General features: G+C 38.2%; 1 protein-coding gene across 4 annotated transcripts in view; it reads left to right on the forward strand.

Moving 5' to 3' along the window:
• Positions 1–23,827, forward strand: part of rnf157 (ring finger protein 157) — a 104,231-nt gene that overhangs the window by 66,588 nt on the left and 13,816 nt on the right. For 2 of the 4 annotated variants that reach the window (XM_061931713.2, XM_061931714.2), the window contains 4 exons: positions 3,017–3,237; positions 5,088–5,138; positions 8,916–8,964; positions 18,563–18,667. In XM_061931713.2, coding sequence (XP_061787697.1) covers positions 3,017–3,237; positions 5,088–5,138; positions 8,916–8,964; positions 18,563–18,667 — 426 coding nt within the window. Of the gene's footprint in view, positions 1–3,016; positions 3,238–5,087; positions 5,139–8,915; positions 8,965–18,562; positions 18,668–19,115; positions 19,151–23,827 lie in introns of all 4 variants that reach the window. The other 2 variants (XM_061931717.2, XM_061931715.2) reach the window with 2 other exon arrangements.

Here is a 23,827-nt window from a genome sequence, read left to right on the forward strand (position 1 = left end):
AAATAAATAAATATATATATATATATATATATATATATTTATTTATTTATTTAAACATTTTTATTTATTTCTTTATTTATTTTTAATTTTTTCTTTTTATTTATGTTTATTTTTACACATTTTAATAATATGTATATTATAAACATATATAAAACAATATTAAAATAAGTTTCCCTGCTCTTCAGGCAATTTTTCCCCTAAAAATCCCCTGAAGAGCAGGGAAACCTGCGACACAGGCTTGTCGGTATGAAATAACCTCTGTGTTTTTTCCTGACCTAGCGCATATATATATATATGTATATATATATATATATATATATATATATATATATATATATATATACATATATATATATATATATATATAAATATATATATATATATATATATATATATATATACAGTCAAGAAAATAAGTATTTGAACACCCTGCTATTTTGCAAGTTCTCCCACTTTGAAATCATGGAGGGGTCTGAAATTTTCACGGTAGGTGCATGTCCACTGTATGAGAGATAACCTAAAAAGAAAAATCCAGAAATCACAATCTATGATTTTTTAACAATTTATTTGTGTGATACAGCTGAAAATAAGTATTTGAACACCTGTCTATCAGCTAGAATTCTGACCCTCAAAGACCTGTTAGTCCGCCTTTAAAAGTCCTCCTCCACTCCACTGTATAATCCTGAATCAGATGCACCTGTGTGAGGTCGTTAGCTGCATAAAGACACCTGTCCACCCCATACAATCAGTAAGACCCAAACATTCAGCATGGCTAAGAGCAAAGAGCTGTCCAAAGACACCAGAGACAAAATGGTACAACTCCACAAGGATGGAAAGGGCTACGGAGAAATTGCCAAGCAGCTTGGTGAAAAAAGGTCCACTGTTGGAGCAATCATTAGAAAATGGAAGAAGCTAAACATGACGGTCAATCTCAATCGGAGTGGAGCAAGATATCACCTCGTGGGGTCTCAATGATGCTAAGAAAGGTGAGGAATCAGCCCAGGGCTGCACGGCAGGACTTGGTCAATGACCTGAAAAGAGCTGGGACCACTGTTTCCATGGTCACTGTTGGTGATACACTAAGACGTCATGCTTTGAAATCATGCATGGCACGGAAGGTTCCCCTGCTTAAACCAGCACATGTTAAGGCCCGTCTTAAGTTTGCCAATGACCATTTGGATGATCCAGAGGAGTCATGGGAGAAAGTTTTGTGGACAGATGAGACCAAAATTGACCTTATTGGTCATAATTCCACTGTGCGTGTTTGGAGGAAGAAGAATGATGCGTAGCATCCCAAGAACACCATCCCTACTGTGAAGCATGGGGGTGGTAGCATCATGCTTTGGGGCTGTTTTTCTGCTCATGGGACAGGACGACTGTACTGTATTAAGGAGAGGATGACTGCAGCCATGTATTGTGAGATTTTGGCCAAAAAACCCCTTCCCTCAGTCAGATCATTGAAGATGAGTCATGGCTGGATCTTCCAACATGACAATGACCCAAAGCACACAGCCAGGAAAACCAAGAAGTGGCTTCGTAAGAACCATATCAAGGTTCTGGAGTGGCCTAGCCAGTCTCCAGACCTAAATCCAATTGAAAATCTTTGGAGGGAGCTGAAAGTCTGTGTTACTCAGCGACAGCCCAGAAACCTGACTGATCTAGAGAAGATCTGTGTGGAGGAGTGGACCAAAATCCCTCCTGTAGTCTGTGCAAACCTGGTGAAGAACTACAGGAAATGTTTGACCTCTGTAATTGCAAACAAAGGCTACTCTACCAAATATTAATGTTGGTGTTCAAATACTTATTTTCAGCTGTATCACACAAATAAATTGTTAAAAAATCATAGATTGTGATTTCTGAATTTTTCTTTTTAGGTTATCTCTCATACAGTGGACATGCACCTACCATGAACATTTCAGACCCCTCCATGATTTCTAAGTGGGAGAACTTGCAAAATAGCAGGGTGTTCAAATACTTATTTTCTTGACTGTATATATATATATATATATATATATATATATATATATATATATATATATATATATATATATATATATATAAATATATATATATATATATGCATGTATGTATATATATGTATATATTTATTTTTTTAAACTTTAATTTATTTATTTTTATTTATGTTTATTTATTTATTTTTACACATTTTAATAATATGTATATTATAAACATATCTTAAATAATATTTATAAAAAGTTAGATTAGATTTGTATTTATTGTAAATAATCACATAAGAACAATAAAAAAAAGACTACTTCAACTTCAACAACAAGTATAATTCAGTTGAATTAAAAAATGTTCAATAGTCATCTGTTTATATTCCAGATTAAGTTCAAAGTTTATATGAAAAGGTAAAAAAATAATTTGATAGGTCCAAAGAAGAACAAAAGTGATATTTCCTATACCGCAGTGACGCCAATTCAAAACTGCTATGCCGCTTCGGCATTATTTGAAAAGTAAACAAAACAGAATGAATAGGCAAAAACTATGAACCAACAAATGTTCTTTAGACATTTTATGTTTAGGGAAAATGTTCGGCTGTAGTATAAACTTTAATAGTATTTTTGTTTAAGAAATACGACCATAAATCTGTCACAATGACAGCGTTTGAAGCGATGCTAAATTTGCAATTATTTCTATGGGCTTTTGAATGGCGACGCTGCTAAACTGAACTAAAGCTATTACAAAGAACATGTTGACTCTCCGCCAAATAAAAGTTAAGCAAAAAGAAAGTTTAATTCTAACCGTGAGGCGGTTCAGAGCATCTACATCGAACAAGCAAACGATGATGATCAGCTACTTTGGTGGCAATAATCATGTGCCCCCCAGCCCCCTCTAGTGGTTGTGGCTCTAAACAAGCACATGGAGTGTTTATGCCAGGGGCCGGCCCCGGCTGCAGGGAGGACTTTTGGGCCTCCGATCCGTCTCCTAGTCTTAAAATAGCGCCGGGCGCCCCGGGATGGGACGCTGATGTGTGTCTCCGTGTGTCCGCCAGACCCAGTGAGCAGCAGCCTGGCCCAGTCAGTGATGTCCATGGCGTCGTCCCACTCGCAGCACTCCCACATCAGCACTGACACCATGTCCTCCATGTCAGGGTCCTACCTGGCCGGGGCGGAAGGCGAGCCCGGGGGCGGCCAGGGGGCTGACGCGGAGGACGGCGAGGAGGGGAACCGGGACGCCGCCATGGAGAGCCGGGGACCCTCGCAGCTGGAAGGGGTAAGAGTCTGACGTCTGCGTTTGGCTATTCCTTCCACAAAGTCCGACGGGAACCGGGTTGTACAAAAAACCGGAGCAGTTAGGATAATTTACTGAAACTGGATGAATGATTTAACATCCCTTTTACCTTTAAAACCTCTAAAGGCTTAGTGGCCACAGTGGCTCTTATTTCCAACATTGTGTACACTGCTGAATTGGGGTCTTATGGCCACTTATGTGGACACTTATACTGCCATCTGGTGGTGTCAGAAGAGTATAACATACAATGGAATTTGGGAAAAAAAAGTGTAAAAATAAGAATTAGCATGTCACTAAACATGAAGTACACGTTTGTGTACTTATGGACTAAGTACATCATATCAAAAGATGATTCTTAGTTTTTATTCTAATTAGGGTCCAATAAGCCCAAATAGCAAAGAGAAATAAAAAAAAAGCAGGTAAACAAACAGCTTGGGCCTTAAGAGGTTAATTATTGAGGACCACATGAGTACTTTCCTAAATGTAATAGGGTTTCTCACCTTCTTTATCAAAGCTTTCTTTTGTCGTTTTCCTTTTGTTTCCGTTATTTGCTCTTATTTTGTCACATGCGTTTCCTGTTTTGTGTTGATGAATGCATTCCCGTTGCTCCGGTCTGTTTGTAAACTCAATGCCATATTTTTCAGACTATTAGGCGCACTTAAAAATAATTTTTCAACTATAAGGCGCACTTAAAATCATTTTTCGGACTATGAGGCGCACTTAAAATCATTAAAATCATTAAAATTAAAATAATTAAAATCATTAAAATGAATGCATTCCCGTGCTTCGGCCTGTTTGTAAACTCATTACCGTATTTTTCGGACTATAAGGCGCACTTAAAAATAATTTTTCGACTATAAGGCGCACGTAAAATCATTTTTCGGACTATAAGGCGCACTTTAAAATCATTTTCCGACTATAAGGCCCACTTAAAATAATTTTTTCAGACTATAAGGCGCACTTAAAAATAATTTTTCGACTATAAGGCGCACGTAAAATCATTTTTCGGACTATAAGGCACACTTAAAAATAATTTTTCAACTGTAAGGCGCACTTAAAATAATTTTTCGGACTATAATGCGCACTTAAAAGCATTTTTCGATTATAAGGGGCACTTAAAATCATTTTTCGACTATAAGGCCCACTTAAAATCATTTTTTCAGACTATAAGGCGCACTTGTTCCCTGTATTTTGTATCTCATCGAATGATTTATGGACAATAAATCATGTTCCTACCTGCACGCCTTGTCCGGAGTGGTCCGTCTGCATCCCGGGGGAGCGAACCCCACAGTAAGCTGCGACATCCCCCCCCGCCGTGACAGAATGTCATTAAAACAGTTAGCTCCATCTTTTGACACTTCTTCCACCCCCGTCCTTGCACGCTACACCGCTACAACAAAGATGACGGGGAGAAGACGCTGTCCAAGGTGAGCCACGTAAATAAGATCGCCCACAAAACGGCGCATCCTGTCAGAAAGCGACTTGAAGATGATCTGTAAAACATCATCTATGCAACATTTTGACCATTACATGTTATGTAGACCACAAGGAAGTCTTTTACATTTAGAAAAAAAATCATAATATGACTCCTTTAATGCGCCTTATAATCCGGTGCGCCTCATATATGAAAAAAGACCTGAATAGACCCGCTTGTCGGCATTGCGCCTTATAATCCGGTGCGCCCTATGGTCCGGAAAATACGGTACTCGTAATAAAGGAGGCGGTAAATGAAAAGTGGGACGTTGTAAAACTGAGGTACCACCATATTTGAAAATCTCCTTACTGAACCTTTTATTAGGTTTTTTTGACACTTTTTGGTTTCACTTCTCAAGGAGCCAACAGAGCTGAACTACTCTGCGGTGATGGAGGAGCAGGACTCAGAGGTGAGCATCATATGATGACATATTATCAGGGTGTCCAAACTTTTTCCACTTAGGGCTGCACAATGAAAAATGAAAGCATGCTGGGGCCATTTTCATATTTTTCATTTTCAATATATATATATATATATATATATATATATACACATACATACATACATACATACATATATATATATATATATATGTATATATGTGTATGTATGTATATATATATATATGTGTATGTATATATATATATATATATGTGTATATATATGTATATGTGTGTATACATATATTTATATATATGTGTATATATACATATATGTATATATATGTATATATGTATATATATATACATATATATGTATATATATACATATATGTATATATGTATATATATACATATATATGTATATATATACATATATATGTGTATATATATATATACATACATACATAAATATATATATATATGCACATATATATGTGTATATATATGTGTATATATACATACATACATACACATATATATATATATGTATACATATATACATATATATGTGTATATATATGTATATATAAATACACATATATACATACATACATACACACATATATATACATATATATATATATATATATATGTATACATATATATGTGTATACAGGGGCGCCGAAAAGGGGGGGTAAAGGAGACGGATTCTAGGGGCCCATGATGGAGGGGGGCCCAGAGAGGCCCCTAATGATGATGAAATTATAATACAGAAAAAATAATGACACTGTGTTGGGGGCCCTGTAATGATTCTTTTCATGGGGCCCAAAATCCCTAGCGGCGCCCCTGTGTGTATATATACATATATACATACATACATATATATATATACATACTGTATATATGTGTATATATATATGTGTATATATTAATATATACATACATACATACATAATATATATACATATACATATATGTATACATTTATATATATACATATACATACATACATATATATGTATATATGTATACATTTATACATATAAATACATACATACATGTATGTATATATATATATATATATATGTGGAGTTATGTACTTAATAAAAAAAGGTGAAATCACTGAAAACATGTTTTATATTCTACTTTCTACAAAATAGCCAACCTTTGCTCTGTTTACTACTTTGCACACTCTCGGCATTCTCTCGATGAGCTTCAAGCGCACCTGTGAAGTGAAAACCTATTCAGGTGACTACCTCTCGAAGCTCATCGAGAGAATGCCAAAAGTGTGCGAAACAGTAATCAGAGCAAACTGTCAGTAACAACAGTTGGTCGCTACATCTGTAAGTGCAAGTTAAGACTCTACTATGCAAAGCGAAAGCCATTTATCAACAACACCCAGAAACGCCGCCGACTTCGCTGGGCCCCGAGCTCATCTAAGATGGACAGATGCAAAGTGGAAAAGGGTTCTGTGGTCTGACGAGTCCACATTTCAAATTGAACTAAATTAAAACTATTTAAGCTCATCGAGAGAATGCCAAAAGTGTGCGAAGCAGTAATCAGAGCAAAAGGTGGCTATTTTGAAGAAACTAAAACACAAAACCTCTTTTCAGTTATTTCACCTTTTTTTTGTTAAGTACATAACTCCACATGTGTTCATTCATAGTTTTGATGTGACAATCTACAATGTAAATAGTCATGAAAATAAAGAACACGCATTGAATGAGAAGGTGTGTCCAAACTTTTGGCCTGTACTGTATATGGCAAAAAACACAAAATATGCATTATTTCCCCCCCCAAATATTACCAAGTAGCAGAGGTGGGACCAAGTCATTGTTTTGCAAGTCACAAGTAAGTCTCAAGTCTTTGCCCTCAAGTCCGAGTCAAGTCCCGAGTCAAGACAGGCAAGCCCCGAGTCAAGTCCAAAGTCAAGACTGGAAAGTCTCAAGTCAAGTCCTAAGTCCTGCATTTTGAGTTTCGAGTCCTTTCAAGTCCTTTTAACCACAGACTAATATATTAACACAGATTGTGTATGCTTTTCAAACGCTGTATTTATTTATTAAAACAAGTGCATTTTAAATTGCAGGAAAGAAAATTGTGCTGACATTGCACTTTATAATAGCACTATTAACCAGTCATTTTAAACATTAACTCATTCCTTTACAGAACAAACACATTGAAAAATAAAGTGCAAATGTACTTATTTGTACAAAAGTGTTAACATTGAAAAAACATGACATACACGTGAACATAACAAAAAAGTTGTACTTTTTATATGTCAGGGCCCTATGCTGCATTGCATTTGCAAAAGACCAAATTAGCCAAGAGTCTGTCAGTCATTTGTGCACGATGGGGGCGTAGTATGATGCCACCATGGCTGAAAACTCGCTCCACTGGAGCACTGGAGGCAGGCACTGCCAAGACTCTCATGGCCACTCGGAACAGTGAAGGAAGAGTCTTCATGTTCAATGCCCAGAACAAAAGGGGGGAGAGTGTTGTTTTGGGTTGGTGCACTACTTGTAAGTATATCTTGTGTTTTTTATGTTGATTTAATTAAAAAAAAGAAAAGAAAAAAAAAATATTTCTTGTGCGGCCCGATACCAATCGATCCACGGACCAGTACCGGGCCGCGGCCCGGTGGTTGGGGACCACTGAGGTAAACAACCAACAGTATGTCAGAAAGCTAGCTAAAACGGTACACATATTCATAATATAGTATACATTTTAACTGACCTTTATTTGACTATTTTTGTCTTTTTTTAGGTGGCTAAAATACGCGGTGCTGCTGACCGCCGTCTAACGTTACGTGTGATATATTGACTAACGTAACCCTGCTTAAAAAAATCACTGAACAAAAAGTATGAATAAGGTAGTGAACTGCAACAGATTCCCGTGTTTGCAATAATGTTATAACGTTAGCAGTGAGTTTACAGCCTCACTGATTTAACTACACAGCAAATAAAAGTCACGTTACTTAGCCAATAAACGTTATCTTACATTCAAAACTTACCGTTCTTTGTGCAACTTCAAATGCCGGACGAAGTTGGAAGTTGTTGCCTCTCCATCAGTAATTTTCGAACCGCATGTGTTGCATACTGCAAACCGTTTTGTGTTGACCACCTCGTAATTTGTATACCCAAACGAAATTATTTTAGGTATAATTTTTTGTTCACTGGCGTGTGGTTTGGACATGTCTTCTTCGTTGGTTGTCCTGCAATTTGATTGGATGAATGCTGTGTGATGAAAACAAAGTAGATCTAATTTGATTGGCTGTTGTACTGAGACCACACCAGCTGACACACGCAACGCTGATAGACAAGTACACAATGAAAAATACGGAGCGCTCCCGAATAACTTTTTCATCTTTGGGTTTTGGGGAAAGTAGCAAGTCGTGTCAAGTCATGTCAATTCAAAAGGCTCAAGTCCAAGTGAAGTCACAAGTCATTGATGTTAAAGTCTAAGTCGAGTTGCAAGTCTTTTTACATTTTGTCAAGTCGAGTCTAAAGTCATCAAATTCATGACTCGAGTCTGACTCGAGTCCAAGTCATGTGACTCGAGTCCACACCTCTGCCAAGTAGAATATTTGATGTGAGGTAATTGGAGCCTTAAGTAGGTCAGTAATTAAAAACCACATTGATTGTCAGTTTTAAAGAAAAAAACATGGCGTCAACATTGCAACTTTTTCCTTTTACATTTCTTTTATTCCACTTTTTATGTTTTTTTTTTTTTTTTTTTTTTTTTTCCAAACCGTGTTTGAACTTTGGACAGCCCTGCACTTTATTGATTGAACTTGTTTGTCTCAGGGGAATGATGTCACAGAAGAGGACCGCTCCTCCTCGTCCAATGGCAAAGGTAACCATGGTGACCCCCTCTACCTCCCATAAAGTGTCACATCTCTGTGCAGTTCTAATAGCTAATCATTCTAAATACATATTCATCTCCATTCCCACGCGCTATACATGCATACTCCCTCCATGCATAACCATTTTCTCTTCTCTCGAATGTTGTCTATGTCCCCGCATGTGTGTGTGTTGTTGTGTATTGTGGAGCCCACAAACAAACACACTGCTCGAAGCAAGCATAACAAGGTCACCTTTTCCTCTGTCACTTTGTCACATGTAAATGCGTGCGTGTGTGTGTGTGTGTGTGTGTGTGTGTGTGTGTGTGTGTGTGTGACATGTTCTCGAGTGAGTTCCTTTAAATGACCTTTGAGTTCTTTAGGGTCGGACAGGCGGCCATGACTGCTGCACAAGCACTGCCAGATGGCATCTGTGTGTGTGTGTGTGTGTGTGTGTGTGTGTGTGTGTGTGTGTGTGTGTGTGTGTGTGTGTGTGTGTGTTCTTGTATTTCTACCTTTCTTGAGACACCAACAAGGAAGGAGGACCGGTGAACAAGTTAGGACCGAAGTCATGGTCCCAATACGGAAAACCATTGCATCTAATAGAGAGCCAAATACTAGAGTCCGTGAACATTGCTCCAAAGTAGAGATGTCCGATAATGGCTCTTTCGCCGATATCCAATATTTCGATATTGTCCAACTCTTAATTACCGATTCCGATATCAACCGATACCGACATGTACAGTTGTGGAATTAACACATTATTGTGCTTAATTTTGTTGTGATGCCCCGCTGGATGCATTAAACAATGTAACAAGGTTTTCCAAAATAAATCAACTCAAGTTATGGGAAAAAAAAATGCCAACATGGCACTGCCATATTTATCTTTGAAGTCGCAAAGTGCATTGTTTTTTTTTAACATGCCTCAAAACAGCAGCTTGAAATTTGGGACATGCTCTGGATGAGGAGGTTGAGGTGGACGGGGTTGGGAGGGCGGGGGGTTTATATTGTAGCGTCCTGGAAGAGTTAGTACTGCAAGGGGTTCTGGGTATTTGTTCTGTTGTGTTTATGTTGTGTTACGGTGCGGATGTTCTCCCGAAATGTGTTTGTCATTCTTGTTTAGTGTGGCGCATATTCGGAACAGTGTTCAAGTTGTTTATACGGCCACCCTCAGTGTGACCTGTATGACTGTTGACCAAGTATGCTTTGCATTCACTTGTGTGTGTGTGAAAAGCCGTAGATATTATGTGACTGGGCCGGCACGCAAAGGCAGTGCCTTTAAGGTTTATAGGCGCTCTCTACTTCTCCCTACGTCCGTGTACACGGCGGCGTTTTAAAAAGTCATAGATTTTACTTTTTGAAACCGATACCGATAATTTTGAAACCGATACCGATAATTTCCGATATTACATTTTAAGGCATTTATCGGCCGATAATATCGGCAGTCCAATGTTATCGGACATCTCTAGTCAAAAGTCAGGATTTTTTGTTGATTTCATGTGCATACAAAAGTAAACATTGACAGGTGCAAAGGCAGCAATATATGATAAAAGAAGACGGCAGCTAAAGAAGGACTTCCCTATTCATCCCCGAAAAAAGCCTATCTATCAAAATTAGGTTGGTCCCGAAAAGTAGGGATTTAAAAAATTTACTGTGGTTTTGAAAGTGCTCCCTCTCTGGTCAACATATGAAATAACAAGTGTGTGTAAAAAAAATTGAAGTGCTCCCCCTCTGGTCAACATTTGTAATCACAAGTGTGTGTAAGAAATTGAAATGCATCCCCTTTCGCCACAATTAATACAAATAAAAATATATGTACGTATATAGAGACATACTGTAATAACTTGAAGTAAATAATGAAAATTAAAAACTAATTACAAACAAAAAATTCAACAAGAAAAAATTAAGAAAAAGCAGTCTTTTTCTCACTATGTGTCGACTTTATTTCTTATAAAATTGGGAACAATTTGTCATATTTCTGTTTCTGTAATATTGCAATACTTTCTCATAAAAGTATTACCAATTTTTATTGTAAAATTAATAGTTTTTAATGCACTATTCTGACTTTCATCACAATATTGCCAGTTGTTTGTTGTTCCTGTAAAATAGTGACATTTCTTTGAGTAAAATGATGACTTTTGTACAAATTTTGCCAAGTAAAATTCCGATTATTATTATTATATTGGCAAAATTTTAAAGTTTTCTTATTAAATTGTGACTTTTGTCGAGTTTCATAAAGTATAGCACACATGTTCCGTTTTTCTTGTAAAATTTTGACTTGCGTTGAGTAAACTTACGACTTTTATTATAACACTGCCAAAATTCGAAGTTGTTCTTGTGAAATTGTGACCTTTTTCTTGTGAAATTCCAACTCATTTTTCACAACAAGCTGCATAGTATGTATATATTATTAATGTTTTAAATACAAATCTTTATATATCTAGAAAGGGTGGTCCTATAAAGGTAGGCATTTTTCGGAGGTCTCAAGACGGTAGAAATACAAGAATGTGTGCGTGTGTGTGTTCTTGTATTTCTACTCTTCTTGAGACATCAACAAGGAAAAGTAGCTTCCATCTGTGGTCCGTGACTCCTTTGTCATCGGCCTTAAGCACATTACAAAAAACAAAAAATAGAGATCTCATTTGCACCCCTGGTGGTGAAATCTATCAAAATTAGGTTGGTCCCGAAAAGTAGGGATTTAAAAAATTTACTGTGGTTTTGAAAGTGCTCCCTCTCTGGTCAACATATGAAATAACAAGTGTGTGTAAAAAATGTAAGTGCTCCCCCTCTGGTCAACATTGGTAATAACAAGTGTGTGTAAGAAATTGAAATGCATCCCCTTTCGCCACAATTAATAAAAATAAAAATATATGTACGTATATAGAGACATACTGTAATAACTTGAAGTAAATAATGAAAATTAAAAACCAATTACAAACAAAAAATTCAACAAGAAAAAATTAAGTAAAAGCAGTCTTTTTCTCACAATGTGTCGACTTTATTTCTTTTAAAAATTGGGAACAATTTCTCATATTTCTGTTTCTGTAATATTGCAATATTTTCTCATAAAAGTATTACCAATTTTTATTGTAAAATTAATAGTTTTTAATGCAAAATTCTGACTTTTATCACAATATTGCCAATTTTTTGTTGTTCCTGTAAAATAGTGACATTTCTTTGAGTAAAATGATGACTTTTGTACAAATTTTGCCAAGTAAAATTCCGATTATTATTATAATATTGCCAAAATTGTAAAGTTTTCTTACTAAATTGTGACTTTTGTCGAGTTAATTTACGACTCTTTTCATAAAATATAGCACACATGTTCCGTTTTTCTTGTAAAATTTTGACTTGCGTTGAGTAAACTTACGACTTTTATTATAACACTGCCAAAATTCGAAATTGTTCTTGTGAAATTGTGACCTTTTTCTTGTGAAATTCCAACTCATTTTTCACAACAAGCTGCATAGTATGTATGTATTATTGATGTTTTAAATACAAATCTTTATATATCTAGAAAGGGTGGTCCTATAAAGGTAGGCATTTTTCGGAGGTCTCAAGACGGTAGAAATACAAGAATGTGTGTGTGTGTGTGTGTGTGTGTGTGTGTTTTCTTGTATTTTTACTCTTCTTGAGACATCAACAAGGAAAAGTAGCTTCCATCTGTGGTCCGTGACTCCTTTGTCATCGGCCTTAAGCACATTACAAAAAACAAAAAATAGAGATCTCATTTGCACCCCTGGTGGTGAAATCTATCAAAATTAGGTTGGTCCCGAAAAGTAGGGATTTAAAAAATTTACTGTGGTTTTGAAAGTGCTCCCTCTCTGGTCAACATATGAAATAACAAGTGTGTGTAAAAAATGTAAGTGCTCCCCCTCTGGTCAACATTGGTAATAACAAGTGTGTGTAAGAAATTGAAATGCATCCCCTTTTGCCACAATTAATACAAATAAAAATATATGTACGTATATAGAGACATACTGTAATAACTTGAAGTAAATAATGAAAATTAAAAACCAATTACAAACAAAAAATTCAACAAGAAAAAATTAAGTAAAAGCAGTCTTTTTCTCACAATGTGTCGACTTTATTTCTTTTAAAAATGGGGAACAATTTCTCATATTTCTGTTTCTGTAATATTGCAATATTTTCTCATAAAAGTATTACCAATTTTTATTGTAAAATTAATAGTTTTTAATGCAAAATTCTGACTTTTATCACAATATTGCCAATTTTTTGTTGTTCCTGTAAAATAGTGACATTTCTTTGAGTAAAATGATGACTTTTGTACAAATTTTGCCAAGTAAAATTCCGATTATTATTATAATATTGCCAAAATTTTAAAGTTTTCTTATTAAATTGTGACTTTTGTCGAGGTAATTTACGACTCTTTTCATAAAGTATAGCACACATGTTCCGTTTTTCTTGTAAAATTTTGACTTGCGTTGAGTAAAGTTACGACTTTTATTATAACACTGCCAAAATTCGAAGTTGTTCTTGTGAAATTGTGACCTTTTTCTTGTGAAATTCCAACTCATTTTTCACAACAAGCTGCATAGTATGTATGTATTATTGATGTTTTAAATACAAATCTTTATATATCTAGAAAGGGTGGTCCTATAAATGTAGGCATTTTTCGGAGGTCTCAAGAAGGTAGAAATACCAGAATGTGTGTGTGTGTGTGTGTGTGTGTGTGTGTGTGTGTGTGTGTGTGTGTGTGTGTGTGTTCTTGTATTTCTACACTTCTTGAGACATCAACAAGGAAAAGTAGCTTCCATATGAGGAGGTGTGAACAAGTGATGACATAAATCATGGTCCCAATACGGAAAACCATCGCATCTAATAGAGAATGTCTCATTTGCACCCCTGATGGTGAAATCTATCAAAATGAGGGCGGTCCCAAAAAGGAGGGATTTTTCAAATTGACTGTGTGTCGCTTTTAAAAGTGCTCCCCCTCTGGTCAACATATGAAATAACAAGTGTTTGTAAGAAATTGAAATGCGCCCCCTTTGGCCAAAATTAATTTAAAAATAAAAAAAAATGATATAGAGACATACTGTAATAACTTGAAGTAAATAATGAAGATTAAAAACCAATTACAAACAAAAAATTAAATAAAAGCAGTCTTTTTCTCACAATGTGTCGACTTTTTTCTTATAAAATTGGGAACAAATTCTCATATTCTTTCTGTTTCTGTAATATTGCATTATTTTCTCGTAAAATTATTCCTTTTTTTAATTGTAAAATTATTAGTTTTTAATGCAAAATTCTGACTTTTATCACAATATTGCCAATTTTTTGTTGTTCCTGTAAAATAGTGAATTTTTTTGAGTAAAATTATGACTTTTGTAAAAATGTTGCCAAGTTAAATTCCGATTATTATTATAATATTGCCAACATTTTTAAAGTTTTCTTATAAAATTGTGACTTTTGTCGAGTTAATTTACGACTCTTTTCATAAAATTGTCAAAATGTTAAGCTTTTCTTGTACAATTGCAACTTATTGAGTACAATTCCAACTTTTATCATAATATTGCACAAATGTTCCGTTATTTTTTGTAAAATGTTGACTTGCGTTGAGTAAAGTTACGACTTTTATTATAATACTGCCAAAAGTTTTTCTTGTGAAATTGTGACCTTTTTCTTGTGAAATTCCAACTCATTTTTCACAACAAGCTTTTTTATATTTGCATAGTATGTATATATTATTAATGTTGTAAATACACATCTTTATATATCTAGAAAGGCTGGAACTAAGGAGGTAGGCAATGTTCACAGGGCTCAAGAAAGTAAGAAATACAAGAATGTGTGTGTGTGTTGAGCTGCCAATCATTTATTTAACCGTCCTTTTTGTCCTTGTCAGCGCCAACACACACAAGCACACATTGCACGTGTCAGTATGTGTTATACTAACCCGTGGAAATATCACTTTGTTGTTTCTTACAACACAAAGTTATTGCTCACAATAATGTACACCGGGGATGTCCAAAATGTGGCAAAGGGGCCGATTGCGGCCCACAGCCTTTTTTTTTTTTTTTTTTTTTTGGCACGCGACACATTTTTAAGACAAAATAAACACGTCCCTGACAAGAACATTACACATAAAACCTTTAAAAAAAAATTAAGCGGGCTCAATTCCCCCTCCAAAAAACAACTGTACAGTATCTGATGATTCCCATGCGTCTTATCATGATCATGTCTGCAAATTTCTTGCAAGATATAAACAAAAAAATAGTCGGCGGAAGAAGATTAGTAAAGAATAATAATACACATACAAGACCCAAACCCAAAACCCCCATACCATCACAGATGCTGGCTTTTGAACTTTGCGCCTAGAACAATCCGGATGGTTCTTTTCCTCTTTGGTCCGGAGGACACGACTTCCACAGTTTCCAAAAACTATTTAAATTGTGGACTCGTGGCCACAGAACACTTTTCCACTTTGCATCAGTCCATCTTAGATGAGCTCGGGCCCAGCGAAGCCGGCGGCGTTTCTGGGTGTTGTTGATAAATGGCTTTTGCTTTGCATAGTAGAGTTTTAACTTGCACTTACAGATGTAGCGACCAACTGTAGTTACTGACAGTGGTTTTCTGAAGTGTTCCTGAGCCCATGTGGTGATATCCTTTACACACTGATGTCGCTTTTTGATGCGGTATCGAAGGTCTGTCATATCATCGCTTACGTGCAGTGATTTCTCCAGATTCTCTGAACCTTTTGATGATATTACGGAGCGTAGATGGTGAAATCCCTAAATTCCTTGCAATAGCTGGTTGAGAAATGTTGTTCTTAAACTGTTGGACAATTTGCTCACGCATTTGTTGACAAAGTGGTGACCCTCGCCCCGTCCTTGTTTGTGAATGACTGAGCATTTCACGGAAGCTACTTTTATACCCAATCATGGCACCCACCTGTTCCCAATTAGCCTGTTCACCTGTGGGATGTTCCAAATAAGTGTTTGACGAGCATTCCTCAACTTTCTCAGTCTTTTTTGCCACTCGTGCCAGCTTTTATGAAACGTGTTTGCAGGCATCAAATTCCAAATGAGCTAATATTTGCAGAAAATACCAAAGTTTTCCAGTTTGAACATGAAATATCTTGTCTTTGCAGTCTATTCAATTGAATATAAGTTGAAAAGGATTTGCAACTTCACTGGTTTTGGGTTTTGTACGTCTAGCTTGCGCTGATACTTTTTATTTTTTTTGCTTGTATCGGATCAATATCTGATTTCAAAATCATATCGGGACACCCCTCGTTATTAGTATCAAAATTTAAGCTTTTTCTTACTACATTATGTATTTTTTTCTAGGGATGTCCGATAATATCGGCAGTCCGATATTATCGGCCGATAAATGCTTTAAAATGTAATATCGGAAAATATCGGTATCAGTTTCAAAATTATCGGTATCGGTTTCAAAAAGTAAAATGTATGACTTTTTAAAACGCCGCTGTGTACACGGACGTAGGGAGAAGTACAGAGCGCCAATAACCCTTAAAGGCACTGCCTTTGCGTGCCGGCCCAGTCACATAATATCTATGGCTTTTCACACACACAAGTGAATGCAAGTCATACTTGGTCAACAGCCATACAGGTCACACTGAGGGTGGCCGTATAAACAACTTTAACACTGTTACAAATATGCGCCACACTGTGAACCCACACCAAACAAGAATGATAAACACATTTCGGTAGAACATCCGCACCGTAACACAACAGAACAAATACCCAGAACCCCTTGCAGCACTAACTCTTCCGGGACGCTACAATATACACCCCCCGCCCCACCTCAACCTCCTCATGCTCTCTCAGGGAGAGCATGTCCCAAATTCCAAGCTACTGTTTTGAGGCATGTTAAAAAAAATAATGCACTTTGTGACTTCAATAATAAATATGGCAGTGCCATGTTGGCATTTTTTTCCATAACTTGAGTTGATTTATTTTTGGAAAACCTTGTTACATTGTTTAATGCATCCAGCGGGGCATCACAACAAAATTAGGCATAATGTGTTAATTCCACGACTGTATATATCTATTCCGGTGAGGGTTGGACTCCGCCAAGGCTGCCCTTTGTCACCGATCCTTTTATGGACAGAATTTCTAGGCGCAGTCAGGGCGTTGAGGGGATCTGGTTTGGTGGCTGCAGGATTAGGTCTCTGCTTTTTGCAGATGATGTGGTCCTGATGGCTTCATCTGGCCAGGATCTTCAGCTCTCACTGGATCGGTTCGCAGCCGAGTGTGAAGCGACTGGGATGAGAATCAGCACCTCCAAGTCCGAGTCCATGGTTCTCGCCCGGGAAAGGGTGGAGTGCCATCTCCAAGTTGGGGAGGAAATCTTGCCCCAAGTGGAGGAGTTCAAGTACCTCGGAGTCTTGTTCACGAGTGAGGGAAGAGTGGATGGTGAGATCGACAGGCGGATCGGTGCGGCGTCTTCAGTAATGCGGACGCTGTATTGATCCGTTGTGGTGAAGAAGGAGCTGAGCCGGAAGGCAAAGCTCTCGATTTACCGGTCGATCTACGTTCCCATCCTCACCTATGGTCATGAGCTTTGGGTTATGACCGAAAGGACAAGATCACGGGTACAAGCGGCCGAAATGAGTTTCCTCCGCCGGGTGGCAGGGCTCTCCCTTAGAGATAGGGTGAGAAGCTCTGTCATCCGGGGGGAGCTCAAAGTAAAGCCGCTGCTCCTCCACATCGAGAGGAGCCAGATGAGGTGGTTCGGGCATCTGGTCAGGATGCCACCCGAACGCCTCCCTAGGAAGGTGTTTCGGGCACGTCCGACCGGTAGGAGGCCACGAGGAAGACCCAGGACACGTTGGGAAGACTATGTCTCCCGGCTGGCCTGGGAACGCCTCGGGATCCCCCGGGAGGAGCTGGACGAAGTGGCTGGGGAGAGGGAAGTCTGGGCTTCCCTGCTTAGGCTGCTGCCCCCGCGACCCGACCTCGGATAAGCGGAAGAAGATGGATGGATGGATAGATGTATATATCGGTATCGGTTGAGATCGGTATCGGTAATTAAGAGTTGGACAATATCGGAATATCGGCAAAAAAGCCATTATCGGACATCTCTAGTTTTTATTTACGAATTACACAACGTGACAACTTCACTGCTTTTGGGTTTTGTACGTCTAGCTTGCGCTAATACTTTTTATCTTTTTTGCTTGTATCGGATCGATATCTGATATCAAAATCATATCGGGACACCCCTCGTTATTAGCATCAAAAATTACGTTTTTTTCTCACTACCTTATGTCTTTTTTTCTCCTTTATTCCTACATTGTTACTTGTTTGGTTCAACTTTATTTCAACAATATGCCAACAAAACCTGAGCTGGGGGGCCGCAAATGACCCCACGGGCCACACTTTGGACACCCCCTCCACTATGGTGAAAATGTCAAAACAAAGTTGCACTAGGCAATGCTGTTCCCCTCCAGTCCTGCAGGTGGCAGTAAGTATCTGAATGTGAAATTGTATCTTTTTTGGACATTTTCCCTCTCATTCCGCAACGCTTCACCCCGGCATGGCCGACTGACCCCCTCGCCCCCCACCACCACCCACCCCAGCCCTCCGCTGCTGTGCCTGGCTGCTCTTGTTTGACCTTTGCCCTCGCTTGCAGGTGGGCGGAGCAGGTGTCCAGAGTTGGCCAATAACAATCGGGGCCTGTGTGACACGCCCTCTTTGGGCCTGGACAATGAGCAGGCTCCCGACAGCCGATTCGCCGGTGAGTGGCACCCAGCGCCCGGAGTCGAGGACACGGGTGCATGGGGGTATCCTGACATTAGCTCGTTGCTACGCTAACACGAGAAAGCACAATCTGGACCTCCTCCTCCTCCTCATTTCCAGCCCCTTGCTGCTTCATGGCTTGTCCTGAGTGTCCACGCTCTCCTCCATCTTTACACCTGCTCGCATGTCCACTTCATGCTCCCTCCCGTCCTTTCCTTATCTCCTCCATCCTTTATTTTCCTCCTCGACCTTCAGCACCTTCACCCTCGTCTTTGCTCTACACCCATGTGGCGTTTTAGGGTCTATGTTGTGGTGTTTTTTTCTCTCTCTGTGTCGTAAAAAAGTGTCTTGTTATCTCTCTTTCCTTCCCGTGTTCCCCCCCCCCCCCCCGCCTTCCCCTCGTCACCTGCCTTCCCTCCGTCTCCCGCCCGCTTTTGGATGGAAAGATGAGGAGTCGTGCCCGGTACAAATTGAGGACTAGGTATGGATGGAGTGTTGGCTGTGTAGATGAGCGGATGTGGCTCTTTAGCGCCGCCCTAGTGGCTTCCTGGAGCTTTTTCAAAAATGTATGAAAATAGAAAATATTAATTGGTATATTAATATGGTTTCTGTAGGACAGGGGTCGGCAACCCGCGGCTCCGGAGCTCTTTGACCACTCTGATGCGGCTCAGCTGCATTCTTGCCAACCCTCCCGAATTTTCCGGGAGACTTCCGGATTTCACTGCCTCTCCCAGGGCAAACATTCTCCGATTTTCACCCGGATGACAAAATTGAGGGCGTGCCGTGATGGCACTGCATTTTGCGTCCTCTACAACCTGTCGTCGCGTCCGCTTTTTCACCTAAGAAACAGCGTGCCGGCCCAGTCACATTTTGTCTGCTCACACACTAAGTGACAGCAAGGCATACTTGTTCAACAGCCATACAGATCACACTGACGGTGGCCGTATAAACAACTACAACACTCTTACTAATATGCGCCACACTGTGAACCCACACCAAACAAGAATGACAAACACGTTTCGGGAGAACATCCACACCGTAACACAACATTAACACAACAGAACAAATACCCAGAATCCCATGCATCCCTAACTCTTCCGGACTACATTACACACCCTGCTACCACCAAACCCCGCCCACCTCAATCTACGCACAGAGGGTGGGGGGGTGTTGTTGATGTGTGGGGGGGCAGGGTTGGAGTGGCGGGCTTCGGTGGTAGCGGGGGTGTATAAAGTAGCCCGGAAGAGTTAGGGATGCATGGGATTCTGGGTATTTGTTCTGTTGTAAAAATGGTAAAAATGCCCCTGTGCCAACTTTTTTGCAATGTATTGCTGCCATTAAATTCTAAGTTCTAAGACAGCAGATATGTCTTAAAATAAATGAATAAAATCAATAAAAAAATAACATTTAAATATTTTTTTAAATAATTTATGAATCACTAAAACATTTTTTTTTTTTAAAGGAGATATGTCCTCCACCTCCCGTGTGTTCCTCAAAAAAAAATGTTTTTAAAGAGAGCAGATAAGTCCTAAAAAAATGTATAAAATAAATAAAAACTAACATTTAAATATTTAAAACAAATAACTTATAAAAAATATATATATTTTATGTAATTTATAAATATTAAAAAATGTTTTTTATTAATAACTAAAAAATATATTTAAAAAAAAAGAGAAGATATGTCCACCACCGTGGCAACAACAATCCCTCCCTTGTGTTCCTGAAATGTATTTATTTTTTTCAAATGTTTTTTTAAGAGCGCAGATATGTCCTAAAAAAAAACAAAAAAAACATTTAAATATATTTTTTAAATTATTTATAAATAACAAAAAATATTTTATGTAATTTATCAATATTTAAAATAAAAATTTATCAATAACTAAAAAATATTTTTTTAAAAGAGAGAAGATATGTCCTCCACCGTGGCAACCGTGTTCCTCAAAAAAAAAAGAAAAAAGTTTTTTTTAAAGAAAGCAGATAAGTCCTAAAAAAAGTTTATAAAATAAATAACAAATAACATTTAATATTTGATCAAAAATAATTTATAAATAACAAAAAATATGTTATGTAATATATAAATATTTTTTTAAATTATTTATAAATAACTCAAAAATATGTTTTATTAGAAGAGAGAAGATATGTCCTCCACTGTGGCAACCGTGTTCCTCAAAAAAATAAAAAAAATAAAAATGTTTTTTTTTTTTTAAGAAAGCAGATATGTCCTAAAAAAATTGTTAAACAAATAAAAAAAGAACATTTAAATATTTAAAACAAACAACCTGTGACGACCGGGGCGCATTGTGATGCGGGGTTCGTTCTTTCAGGAATGCAGACGGGCGTCAGACACAGCGTGCAGGTAAGAAAGTATTTATTTAAATATAACTTATACTGGAAAAAAGAAAAGGGTGCTCATAGCACATAAGGCAAAAACTAAAAGAGCTAGCATGGGAGCTAGAAGGTAACAAAAAGGGAGTTTAGCGTGGAAGCTAGCAGGTTCAGAGCAGGAAACAAAAGTCGTCAACTGTTGCATGAAAACAAACTACGAAGCCAGAACGAATGACAGGGAGGACAGACTTAAATAATAATGTCAGTGATGACAAACAGGTGCGTGTAGGGAACAAACGCGGCAGGTGAAAATAATAAGCAGCCATGGAAACAAACTCAGGTGTACAAAACAGGTACTCAAGGAGTCCAAAACTAACCAAAAACACAAGTCTCTTGAAAACGTAAACAAAAAATATGATCCGGGCAGCGGATCATAACACAACCTTGAAGAGTTAGTGCTGCAAAGGGTTCTGGGTATTTGTTCTGTTGTGTTTATGTTGTGTTACGGTGCGGATGTTCTCCCGAAATGTGTTTGTCATTCTTGTTTGGTGTGGGTTCACAGTGTGGCGCATATTAGTGAGAGTGTTAAAGTTGTTTTTATCGCCACCCTCAGTGTGATCTGTATGGCTGTTAACCAAGTATGCCTTGCATTCACTCATGTGTGTCTGCAGAAGCCTCATATAACACGTAACTGGGCTGGCAAGCTGTTTGTTCAAGCCGTAGAGGGCGCTAAAGGTAGTGACATCACGGCACGCCCTTATTATTGTTGTTTGGGTGAAAATCAGCATACATTCGAGAGAATAGTTTCCCTGAAATTCGGGAGTCTACCGGAAAAATCGGGAGGGTTGGCAAGTGTGACGCTGTCAAGTGCCCTTCATATAAAACTCGCGGGCCGCACTAACATTACATTTCCATATTAAGGTGCGGGCCGCATGTCTGAGACCCCTGGTTTATACATAGCACAAAGCAAAAAAAAACTTTGTATGTAGTGTTATTAGGGCCCGCATGGCCCATTGTATAAGGACTCCCAAAGGGAGTCCTTATGCAATGGGACATAAGGACCTATTGAATTTGTAAGGTTTTATTCTTTATTAGGGCCCGCATGGCCCATTGTATAAGGACTCCCAAAGGGAGTTCTTATGCAATGGGACATAAGGACCTATTGAATTTGTAAGGTTTTATTCTTTATTCTTCCGCAGCCACATTAAACTGTAATTTGACCCACTTAACATGCTTCAAAATTCACCATATTTGACCCACACATCAGGACCTGCGAAAATTGCCTTTTTTAAAAAAAAAAACCGAACCACAAAACTCAAAATTGCGCTCTAGCGCCCCCTAGGAAAAAAAAAACTAGACTGCCTGTAACTCCCACTAGGAAGGTCGGAGAGACATGAAACAAAAACTTCTATGTAGGTCTGACTTAGACCTACCTTTCATAATTGTATATCCTCGGGCAAAAATCAACAGGAAGTTGGCAATTCCCCCTTCAAGACAAAAAAGTACTAAAAACAGTTTGCCTCTTTGAGCTGTAATTTGACCCCCTTAACACGCTTCAAAACTCACCAAACTGAACGCACACATCAGGACTGGCAAAAATTGCGATCTAATAAAAAAACCTAACCCCAAATTTAAAAATTGCGCTCTAGAGCAATTGTTGAATAAAACGGAGAAAAAACTGCTCCTCGGAAGAAAAAAATGACAAAACTGCCTGTAACTCCCACTGGGAAGGTTGGAGAGACATGAAACAAAAACCTCTTCGTAGGTCTCACTTAGACCTACATTTCATAAATTGACACCCCCCAGCAAAAATCTACAGGAAGTTTGCTATTCCCCCTTCAAAACAAAATCTTTGCAAAAAACGGTCACCTTTCTTCAAAATCTATCTCCTCTGAGCGCGTTTGTCGTTTCGGCTTCAAACTAACACAGGAGAGAGATTAAACCCTTGTGTATAAAATAACAGAACAGCGTTTTAATACCTGCTCCGGTTTTGATTTTATGACCCTTCAAAGACCCGCTGCGCTGATGCTGCTGCGCTGCTGTTTTTTTAAGATGGCTGCTTAAAAGCAGGAAGCACCAACGTGCCCACACAATGCAGACAAGGTAGGTACACTAGACAAAAGTCTTGGGACACTTCAGACTACAAGTAGACAAAAGTATTGGGACACTTAGGACTAGCACCTGCCAAATACGCGGGCCCGACCAATGCTGCTTGCAGCTTTGATTTCATTTTAAATTTCAAAAGAGTTTTGTGGCTCCCATTGTTTTCTTTAATTTGTGGAAACGGGTCAAAATGGCTCTTTGAGTGGTAAAGGTTGCCGACCCCTGCTGTAGGACGACAACATGACACAAACCTTCCTAATTGTTAGAAATCCCACTGTTTATATTAAACATGCTTCACTGATGATAGTATGTGGCTAGCGCCGTTTTGTCCTACTAATATTGGCGGTCTTTGAACTCACCGTAGTTTGTTTACATCGGGGGGGGGGGGGGGGGGCAATTAATTTTTACCGGGGGCCGCATGAGCAACCCGAGCACTGCTGGAGAGCCACACCGACAATATTTCAATTAAATTTTGCTCAAATTATTTTTGATATACCATAAGATAAATAATAATAATAATTATTATTTCATTTAACCTAACTTAACTTTATACAAAAGCAGATTGCTTTTGATGGTTTTATTTTTAACACTGTCTTACACAACACTTCCTGATGTATAATACAATGCAAAAATGTCCATTTCTGTCACTTTATCCTGCATCCTCTTTAAAAGTCCAACATTTTTACCCGTCAGATTTGGACAACCATCTGTTGTCACACCTGCCAGCTTG

The sequence above is a fragment of the Nerophis lumbriciformis genome, linkage group LG39, assembly GCF_033978685.3.
Source record: "Nerophis lumbriciformis linkage group LG39, RoL_Nlum_v2.1, whole genome shotgun sequence".
Taxonomy (NCBI): domain Eukaryota; kingdom Metazoa; phylum Chordata; class Actinopteri; order Syngnathiformes; family Syngnathidae; genus Nerophis; species Nerophis lumbriciformis.